Here is an 11,129-nt window from a genome sequence, read left to right on the forward strand (position 1 = left end):
GTTGTGGTGTTTTGCTTTTTTGTTTTGGGGTTTTTTTTTTTTTTGGGTTTTTTTTTTTTTGAGTGAGATTCCAGGACGGCAGTGGCAGGAAACTGAGCTGCCTCTGTAGGTGCTGTGTTGGGTTTGCTTGTAGTAGCAGAGTCTGCAGGCTCAGGATGCCCTTTCTGGTGCTGTTCCAAATGGCTTTGTTTTCCCCCTGCCCTTAAAACCATTTCTTTGGTTGGTTTGTATTACATGACACGTATTTGAACTGAGAATGAGAATTATTCTTAAAACTTCCTGATGTGTAAACAGCTGTATGTATTACTTGAATGCTACTTGTAAATACCTGATGTAATACTTTTCATTAATGAGATAAGATGTTCCATGTTAATGGTACTGTTCTAGCAAGTGTAACTCTCCTCCCTTTAGCACAACTGCACTGCCAAGAAAAATGTCTTCTGTGGTATACTGATTATATAATTTCAATACTATAACATTAAAATGCATAATAAAAGACTCTTACATTAAAGTTTTAAACGTGTGCTTTCAAAAGTGCACATAGATACACATGCTGTGTATATGCAATAATGTATGTCCTTTCCTTTCTTAAACTTCCCCAGGTATACGTGGAATTTGATGACCTTGAATGGGAAAAACGAGAGTGGGTTAAAGTTTATGAAGATTTTGCAACCTTCTTGGTGGAGTACCAGCTGGTCTGGGCAAAAAGAAAGGACCCAAGCCAGACTCAGGGATCAAAGATCAAACAAATTCAATGGCCTGCATTGGTAAGATACTTGAGCAATTGTATTTACTAACTGTTTTAATCTTTTTGATTCTATCCTTAGGAAGCTGCCTAGGTTACTCAAGTGGTGGTGGAAAGTGGTGAGCATGGAGTGGGAGGAGGGTAAGAAAAAGAAAATACTAGTAAAGCATGTTCATGTTGGAGGGGTGGAGTGATGTGACAGTAGTCACTCATTTTGCTTTCTGAATCAGGTGAGAGCACTGCAAAACTGGTCTCTGAGTGACATAACAGAATTAATGTCACTTTACATAGTCAAAGCATCTTACAAATATAAACTTATCAGGAACACATCTTACTGCTCTGGGGAGGATTGAAACCAAGGTGAAAAATAAACCCTGAAGCTTGTACCTTCTCTGTGGGAGCTGAGGGTATCTGAAATTCAGGTCAGAGTTCAGAAAGATGAGAAAAGATTAATGAAGTAAGTGGTAATTGTTTGCCTGTTTTATGAGGTGGTGCTTGTGACTCTCCTCCCTTGCTGGATTGCTGCCCAAGCATTAAAGCTGTGAGGGAAATGCTGGGAGGTTGTGTGCATTTGTGGCATGCCTTGGGATAAGCCTGAGGAATACTCAGGATCTGATGAGATAATCCAATAAGCAATAAACATGTATTCCATTTTTCTCCAAAGAAACTAGTAGTGCTGTCAAAGTCTTCAGAAGAGCCATATAGATCTGAGATTTCGGGAACCTACTATATTGGATCATTTTCAATGTGTGGAGTTGGGGAGGATTTCTCACAGACTGGTGGGTAAAAGGGGACTCTAACAAATTTGTCAAAATGGTGAAGGGCAGTCTTAGATATATTTGATATTAAGCCTAATATCTGTGACTTCAGTCTTGGGTTTTTAGAAACTTGTGGTCTAATGAATTTAGATGATATTTTTAGATGGTATTTTTTTCCTTCCAGCTTTTGCTGTATCTGTGTTTCCTTTCAATACCCTTCGTATTTTTGTCTCTGAGCACTGGATGGACTTCTGGAAATGCTGTCATGTGATTATTTTTCTGGAGCTGTGGTTGGAACAGTCATGCTGAAAGGTCATGAAGCTGTCTGATCTAGAAAGTCGTAGATTTAGGATGGACTTACCTCCTCCTCAGTGAATATTCCTGCATGACTCAGCTTGTCTGTCTGTGCTGATGTACTGGAGCAAAGCAAGCCAAACTTTCTGGATGTACAGGCTGATCCATATGTTTGCTTGTAAAGGCAGGTTTTTTGTTTCATGTTAGTATATCCTTGAGCAAGAATTTTTAGTTTCAGGGAGTCATGTAATTTGCTCTTTGAAGCCACTCATCTCTCCTTGATTGAGATGGGTATTTTAAGACCTGTTAGGAACTTAGAACTTGGTATCTAAGTACTCTGCTCTTTTACATGCTTTTCATCTCACCCTCTAGGATAGAGATCCTTCTTGGGTTTAGGAGGGGTATATTTCTAGTCTGGCTGCTGATCCTGTCCTCAAGTTATAAGTATTAATTTGTCTTAATTTGCTAATGTGTGAAAGTGTTTTAGTCAAACCTTTCTCCCAGTAGACACTTGTATCAAACTTGTGCTGGTCCAGCAGAAGGCAGAAACTTTTTTTTCTTCCATCTTATTCTTTCATTGTTTTTTAGTGTTTACATTCTTGAGGCAGCTGATAGGCGTGAAAAGGAGGATTTGCAAAAGATCTCCCTCCTGCTTTTGCAGTTAAAAAACTGAAATCACAGCGGCTGAAGTGAGGCTCAAATAGCTTGTTGGGTCACAGTTTCCAGATGTTAAAGTTGACAAGTTCTCAGCATTTGTACTTGGCCTGACTGCAGATGTTCTAGCAATTGTTTTCTGAGTCAAACCCTCTAGTCATCCATTCCAGTCAAGTGCAGATACAGGATATTAACTCTAGTTAGAGCAGATGCCTTCCACAGAGCCCTCCCAAGGTTCTGCTCTGTATCAATTGCTCCTCTGAGCACACCATGCCTGGGAACAGTGAAGGTGCTCAAATTGCCAGGGAACTTCAGGGTTTTGTTGCCAGACTATCTGAACACTGTGGTGCAGTGGAGGGGATGATCTCTCTGAAGGTGTTCTTTGGTTGTGGGGTGGTTTTTTCCTTTGTTTTCTGAAACAAGACTTATTAAAAATGGGAAAGCATGAAAAAAGTGATAAAATTTAATTTGCCAAACAGCAATAGGAATATTTTACTTTTTTGGTGAAATCCCAAGTGTGGATGTGATAATGCACTCATTTTGGAAGAGTTGAGTCTTGCTGTAGTTCTTAAAGGGAATGTCTCAGGCTTCCCCATGCATGTGAACTATACTGAAAAGAAATCATACCAAAATAAAAGTTTCTAGTACACTTTATTTTGGAAGCTAATGTAAATGCAGCAAAGCAATATTTAAGTGTATTTTATGTAGTAGTTCTCCCAAATCTTTGCTTTTAGTGGAGTGAATGAAAAGTTCTTATGTTCTGCTTTGATTATGTACTCTGTATTTACTGTGTGGTGTTCAAGCTCAATCAGATGCTGTGGGGCTTTCTGTGGGCAGTTATCAGTCTGGTTAGTGTCTGTGTTCTTCACAATTACTGATTGCTTTTATCACTCAACTGTGGGATAGGATGAATCTCCCCTTTATAGATAAAACTTCTAGAATGCAAGTTGGTCACAAATGTTGCTGTTTTAAAATGCCTGAATGCCTGAGGTGCAGCTGTTCCTGAAAGCACAGAATCCACTGACCTTGTGTAACTGTGCTTTAAGATTTTAGGCTCTTTAGTCAGTCTTTCCCTCCTGAGAAAGGGAGGAAATCAGAAGTATGGCCTCTTTCTCCTTGTCTAGAAACTGAGTAACAGAAGAGGGGTAGATTATTCCCTGCATTTAGTTTCTCTCATGGTGTTTACCTTAAGTAATGGAGATGATTTACAGATGTCAGTGCAGGAGAAAACTTCCTGGCCAAAGGGTTAGCAAAGGGAAAAACAAAAGTATGGATTTTGAAAACTTAAGCAGTATAGGTAGTGGAAGTGAATGGTGTGCCTTTCCACATCAAGGGATTAAGAAAAGTAGCCCAGATAAGGTGCTGAAAGTGAAGTTATCCCCTCAGGTTGGAAAACAAGCAGGTTTGCGTGTCACAAAGGTACCAAGAGAGGGGAGTGATGGGCTCAAAATGATGGGCTTCGGGGGAATCACCAGTACTGCAAAAATGAGGGAAAATTTGGTTTTTAATTTCTCAGAAACAACTTTGAAGCAATTCAGGTGATGAATAAAAATTTTTGACCTGCAGGTTGATAAAGAATAGTTGTATTTTAGGGGGAGTAAATTAATCTCCCTGATGTCGAAATAGTTTGGGCACTAGGATGTTAGAGATCAGTGATAAAATCATGCCTATAATATAATTCAGTCTGAAGTCTTAGGAGTATGGTGGTGTCTCTGCAGCAACCAAGAGGGGAGATGGAAGTACATGTGTGGGTAGGGTGACAAATTGGAGCCAAGGTTTTAATGTGGACAGAACAGAATGCTTCTGTGAGCTGTCAGTTTGAATTTAATTACTGTGTCTCTAATTGCATGTTAAAATATCTAGAAATAAAGTGTAGAGGGAGAAAAAGAGAGGACAAAGGATAGAAGCAGCTAGAGACATTTTAGAGAATAACAGAATAACGTGAAAGAAAAGTTTAAAGTGATAGACTAACTAGGAGAGGACACCATGGTAGAAACATAGCTAGCAGTTCACTTTTAGGCACAGGAAGGTGTGGACTGAGTGTCTTTTTCTTAATAATTTTGTTTGGGAAGAGAGTTTTGGAAACTTGAATGATGTGCTTAAATGAAAATTTATTACTGGAGGTTTACAGATAGAAATGAAAGAAAGACATTTCACACAAGCATTTTAAGGAGCATCTTCTACCATCCTGGAAGGGAAAGAATAGAAAATGCAGTTATGATTAAAGGAGTTTAAGATGGATAGATTATGGCAAGTTTATACTTTCAGGTAAAGGATCTAGGAGAATACAAGAGGTTGGAAAGAAAAGATTTAGAATTGGAGGTAAGGAAAAGTGAATGCATTGAATGGGAGTGCACATGAGAAACTTCTGCAACAAGAAAGGAAGGGGCTGTTGTAGAACAGAGAAGAAAAAATCTTATTTTGGCCTTTTCCTTCTGGAAGAAACTGGTGGTCTTGTGCAGGGTAAATGTCAAAGGAGGAAACAGCCTGACTCAGTATAATATGCTAAAAACAGGAGTGGGGAATGGTCCATTGAGCTGGCAGGGCAGAGCTGGGTGCCTGGGAGGGCGATGGCTCAGGCTGTTTGCTGCATTCTGCTGGGTATGGCTTGTTTTGTGAAGTATGTGTTGCCTGTTGTTACACCTGTAAACAAACCAGTGCTGCTTGTGAATTCGGTATGAGTCCACAGATGATAAATAAGAATCCATAGACGATAAATCAGAATCCTTAGATGATAAATCAGAAAAAACCATACTGTTGCTTGAAGGTGAAGACATTGCTTCACTAGCTTTACAGTACTCACCTTGTCCAACCAACAGATTTACCGTGGCATACAGCAAGGACTGGTTCTCCTGCCATTGTGTGTTTCTAAGAAATATATAGATAAAAGCTAAAATACATTTTTATGAGGAGATCCTGAACGTATCTCCTAAGGCAGGAAGGCTGGAGGAGCAACTCAGTCTGCCCCCCCACTGCAGTAAAAAAAAGAGCATGTGTCTGTTTGCCTGTCCTCTCTTTCTTGGAATAAGTGAAGTCATTGCTAAAACAGTGGCTTGAGAACAGTCTTTCCTGGGACCCTGTCCAGGGCTCTGCAAGACTATGGGGCTTTAGCCAGGCTTATAGCAAAACCAGGGACAAAGAGTGGATCTTCGCTGGCAATGACTAACTCTTTTCCATTATGAGAATCTGGAGCTGATTTACAGTGGCCAGTGCCAGTGGCACATGTGGGACTGAGGGCCTTCAGCCTGGCCATCATGCTAATGAGGAGGTTGTCTTGCAGAAGAATGAGATGAGGTTTGTTCTGGATGGTGGTGGGTGTGTTTGTTCTGGGGGGCTGTGAGTGAGCCCATATGTTCGTGTGTCAGGGCACTTGGGGCTGAAGTGTAAGGGCAGGAGTGTTTGTGGACATGTGGAAGATAAGACTTGTCCTCTGACCTTATGTAGCCTTTTCCCTCCTCCCTCCCTGCCCCTCTGTCCCAGCTGTCAGTGGCAGAATCCTTTTGCTTGACAGCATTTTTGCTTCAGCTGCCTTGATTGTGCTGGATTATAAAGCACATACTTATAAAGTGCCGGTTTTATTGGCATTTGTGTCACGATTAAAGAAGAAGCTGCACAGATTGAACAACAAGCTTCCACAGGGCTTCTAGGGGTGCCTGAGACAAATCAAATTCTTTATTTTAGGCGTGATAATGGAAAGTAGAACAGGTCCCTTGTTATTCCTGTTTCTGCTGTTATATACTACCACTCTTTCAGTTGCTCAAGGATTTGTTTTCTTGTCTGGATGATCTAAATTTTAACATTTCTGAGTAAGTTACTCTTTTATATGTTGGTCCCACGGATCATATTGATCCCTGTCAAAGTCAGGAGCTTCTGTAGATACTGCTGATGTTCCCCCTTCATTGCAGCCTGTTCTCTCTCTGCACAATGAAAAATAGAGGTATACACTGTCAGATGCCGTGATTAAATCCTCAGCAGACACTCAAAATACTTAGCAGTAAAAAGAAATCAATTCACAAAGGATTACTGTGTGTATGGAAAGTAAGACAGAGAGAAGACTCAGGCTTTGGTCTCCTGAGTCCTAAAAATAAGTAAAAACTTGAGGATATTTCAAATTTGAGGGGAGGAAGTGCTGTAGCTTCCAGGGAAAACAGTCAAAAACTAATAGTGGATTTTTTCAGCTTCTCCATTCCCTGCATCAGAATTGTCGTGCTTGTATACCTTGCTTATATGGGGTAAAGATGAAATATATACAACAGAGGAGAAAGTGCTTGGAAGCTGTCAGCTTCTTCGAAGACTTTAGCGCTTGGGGAAGAGAAAATTTAAGTAACTGACTCAGCAGAGCATAAATGACCCGATTTTTGCTGCGTTGTGAAAGACAGCAACATGCAGAAACAGCACTTGGAGATGGTTCAAAGATTACTTTGCTGGAGAGCACGTTACTGTGATATTCCCACAGAACATCAGCTCGGGCAGTACCACATCCCGCCTGTGTACTTTGGCACTTGCCTTTTTTGAACTGCTGCTTACTGGGAGTCACTGCTCTCCCTGCAGCCTTCGAAGGAGAGGCCATTACCTTCCCAGGACATGCCCCAAATGAAGAGCAATAAACTGGAATCTGCCTCCCCAGATGCTCTGTTGTGAAATATGGGTGTTGTCCTGTGGCTTCCCACTCTGGAAATGAGGGATGGGATGGGATGGGATGGAAAGCCTCACTGCAGTGCTATTTTCTGTGTTACCCTGATACTTTCTGTGCACTTCACACTACTGCATTGTTTGTTCCAGAGTTTTTTATCTTGATGTGTTGGCTAATGGCAGGCTTACTTTTAATTTTCTTCCTGTTTAACTTGCACTTAAAAGCAATGGAGACCCTTTTTTGTTTGAAAGGATTTAGTTTGGTAAAAGCATGCTTCCATATATAAAATAAATTAAGTATTTTTGGTAGTTAAGTGCTGTGCTAAGAATAGTTTTTAATGTCAAATTCATTTATAAAAGTCACAGAATTCCAAGCAAAATGGAGTATTTTCAAGACTTTAAAATAACAGTGAGCATGAGTTATGTTGATCATACTGGCCTGGGACTTACCATTTTGGCAGCTCCTCTAGAGAAAGCTGCTTCCATGTGTCACAGCATCCTGGATGTCTCTGTACTTCAGGTTCTTCCCTGCTGGCAAAGCACCTCTCCTTGTTCTCCAAGGATTGTGCCAGTTAAAAAACTAGGTATTGTTTAGCATCCTCCAGCTGTAACTGAGCAGTGCACCCAGGTGAGTGTGGCTCTGCTCAGCAGTCTGATAGCAGTGAGATGCTGGCCGTGATTTATGAGTCTTTCTGTAAAAGACAGACACAAAGCTTCCTGAGTTTCCATGTTCAAGCTCAGCACTGGAAGCAGAGCAGTTGAAGCTGCAGCTGCAGGAAGCTCAGTGCAGGATAAATGCTTGAATATTGATTTTTATAACTGTTGCTGAAACCTAAATGGGTTTGCTATGTGATTATACTCCAGTCCATGAGATGGGAGTTCTTGTGGGTGTATCTGAACTGCATTCACACTTCAGCTTCAATGTTGACCTGCTGCACAACTTCTGTGGGTGTAAAAGCCAAGAGTCATGCTGGATCTTCTGGACTTGACTGGAAAGTCAGAAGTATTTGATTTGGTTTTTTGCAGTAGCATTTATGAGAACAAAATTTGTCCTTGTGCTGAAAAAACCAAAGCTTTGTGCCTGTCTATATTTCAATGGGTTAGAAAGATCAGCTCAACTTTGGAGATGCCATGGTGAGTAGGATACAGACTGGTGGGTGCAGCTGGTTATTTCGGCACAGTTGTTTGGAAATTCAACTTGAGGGCTTGGACTTTGGAAGATGACTGAATGCCTGCAGTGTCTTTTGTGTGTCTCCATCAGACTCATCACTCACAGTCTATTTGTTGTTATTTATATAAATTATGACTTATGTGTAAAATGTACAGATTTATAATATGTGTATATGCATGTGGGTGTGTATTTATAGGTGTGTGTACATAGAGAGAAACACACAAAGACAATATTTTTCTCTATATGTTACAAACATTTAAAAAAGATATCTCCTCACCTATACCTGTTGTGAGTGTGTACAGTGAGAGAGGTATGTCAGCAAGGTGCTTGTCCTCCATCCCAACAGTGTCCAGAATGAGGAAAGCTGTGCCAGAAGAATTCCATCCGCCAGCTCCTGCTCAGTGTTTTCCTTATGATGGCAGGAGGAGCAGCTGGGCTTTACACCTGTCAAATCCACTTGGCAGCTAATTTCCAAAGTCACCCACTGTTCAAATCTCCACTGCTGCTTCTGTGCATTAATGACTTGTCAGCTGTGCAGCACTGCAGCACTGCTCTCTTCATGCTTACTTGAGGAAGATGAGTTATGGAAAGCATAATTAGAGTTTTATGAGTTTCTGGTTCTCCTGCCCCAGAATTCCAGCAGTTTCTTCTGGGCTTAATGGTGAAGTCTGTATGAAGTCTCAATATCCAGGTTAATGGTACAGCAGCGTGGAGAACCCACCCCAGATGTGAAGCACGTTTTCTGTAAGAGGGACTTCAGCGGGTTACGTGTGACTGTGCAGACACAGGGCCTTGTGTGGAAAGTGTGTGTTCTCCTGAGCTCAGACATTGGAGCCCCAGGTGAAATTCATGAAGTGAAAATGTTGCAGTCAGGGCCAGACCCTGCGTTTTTCTGGTTTAGGGTAAAAGTTCTGCATTTTGCAAAGTGCTGAGAATCCGAAGGAAGCGTTTTTGGTGGTACTGAGAAAGCCTATTCTTCAGCTCCACCTGGATTTTTGTTAGTGACATATAAACAAGGCAGCTGTTGCTTCTAGGGTCTCTCACTGATGCTGAAAGGGACAGTGCTGCTACCTCCCCTTTTTGGTCCTTTGGCTTAAAACCACCTCAATTTGAGTTAGATCCAGAGGCCATGTCCCCTGGGGTGTGTAAACACTCTCGTGCTACCTCCTCCGTTACACAGAAATATTCTTGTAGTTCACCCTAAGCTCTTGTGAACTAAGAAGGGGTATAAGTGAGAATGAAGTGCAGTTGTTTATTCCTATTATGCACTTGATTTGTATTGATCACTTCTGTTTTATTACATATCTTTTTTGTTTCATTTTGCCATTCTGTGCTCTCAGGGCTCTGTGTTTGAAAAAGATTTTGAAACGAGATCTTGATAGTTAGCTGCCATTAACAGAGACTTCTTTTGCTGGCAGATGTTGCAGGCCCTCAATTACACTAAAACAGACTAAATCAAGGACTTGGAGAAAAAAGTTGTCTCCTTTTTTCTTCTTTGTCATAGGTGCTAAAGCATTATAAATGGGCTGTCCATGATATATTTATCATGAGCAATCTCTTTTCATATATGGCAGTTTCTTGAGGACAGGAAAAGTCAAATTTCTACAACAACCTCGCACACTGCTGGAGTTTTTCTAGCAACAATTTGATGTTTTACATCTGGTATGTTTACTTTTTAAATTTGTCTTAACTTCCGTGGAGAAAACTGAACATAGGAAGAAAGTTCAGAAGCAACCTTTCAGCTTCAGGTATTCAACCCGCATGAGGAGAATAGATGGGGTAGAATCTGTGTTTTGTATCTTTGGTGTCGTAACATTTCTGGTAACTTCATTTTTTGACAAAGTAACTATCCTGCATATTTTTTTGAAAAACAAACACTCAAGTAGTAAAGCCCCTTATGTTTCTTGTGCTCATTTAATACAGGTTTTATTTACCTGCCACATCCAGTTGTCTGTGGTGGGTTCCAAATCCCTGCTCTCTGTGCACATGCAGAGCCCAGGGCTCAGAGCATATTGTTTTACCACTTCCTTTCTTGTACCCTTGGATTAACATCCTTCCAGCTGCTGGCCAAATCAGGAAGTTGAGTCAAGAGCTACAAATGGCAAAGGCACTTTCAATGACTTCTTAAAAGAAAAAGCAAAAACTTAAACTGAAGATGTTTGTGTTTCTCTTGGCAATGTGTGTCCTGTTAGGATGATGTCAGTCCTAAACCAATGATGGAACAACACTGAAACCATTTCATTTTTTTAAAATTTATCAGGTATTGAGAAGCCACTTTGTCATCTCTGTGGTTTTAGAACACTTCTGGTTTTCTACCATCTGCTGCGTGGAATATTCACGTAAATGGGGGAAGGACATACAGTGAAACTTTGGGTTGTGTTTGGGTGTGTTTCCCTTAACTCATCTGCTCTTCCTTGCAGTAAAGCCTGAGGTTACCTCAACAGTGGTTACTGGTAATTCTTTGAGGTATCGTGTCTTATTTAGTGTGTATTGCTTGATGAAAGCGCTGTTACATAGAATATCTTTAATACTAGACAGTGAATCAGTGTAAAGAACTGAAAATGTAGGGCTACATCAAGTCTTGGGAAAGCAGAACATTTTCAGAACAATTTTTGTTAGACTGACTTTGTAAGCAATCAAAATAGGCTCCTATTGATTAGGGAACGGATCTTCGTTTGAAAATAATACCCTTGTGCTGGTTTAAGAGTTAACCAGCAGGGGAAATGAACCCAACTCAAAGGAGAGATTATAAGTCAGAATAACAATTTATTAAAATAATACAGTAAGCACAATCATACAAACAATTGGTCTTAACCCACCAAACCCAAATTATAACCCAGTACCCTGGGGCATGAACAAAGTGGTGTTCCTTGGG

At 40.7% G+C, this 11,129-nt stretch overlaps 1 protein-coding gene across 2 annotated transcripts in view; it reads left to right on the forward strand.

Moving 5' to 3' along the window:
• Positions 1-11,129, forward strand: part of JMJD1C (jumonji domain containing 1C) — a 158,130-nt gene that overhangs the window by 50,595 nt on the left and 96,406 nt on the right. For both annotated transcript variants that reach the window (XM_017826041.1, XM_017826049.1), the window contains one exon: positions 603-767. In XM_017826041.1, the coding sequence (XP_017681530.1) occupies positions 603-767 (165 nt within the window). Of the gene's footprint in view, positions 1-602; positions 768-11,129 lie in introns of those variants that run through there.

The sequence above is a fragment of the Lepidothrix coronata genome, unplaced genomic scaffold, assembly GCF_001604755.1.
Source record: "Lepidothrix coronata isolate B3197 unplaced genomic scaffold, Lepidothrix_coronata-1.0 Scaffold124, whole genome shotgun sequence".
NCBI classification, from domain to species: Eukaryota; Metazoa; Chordata; class Aves; order Passeriformes; family Pipridae; genus Lepidothrix; species Lepidothrix coronata.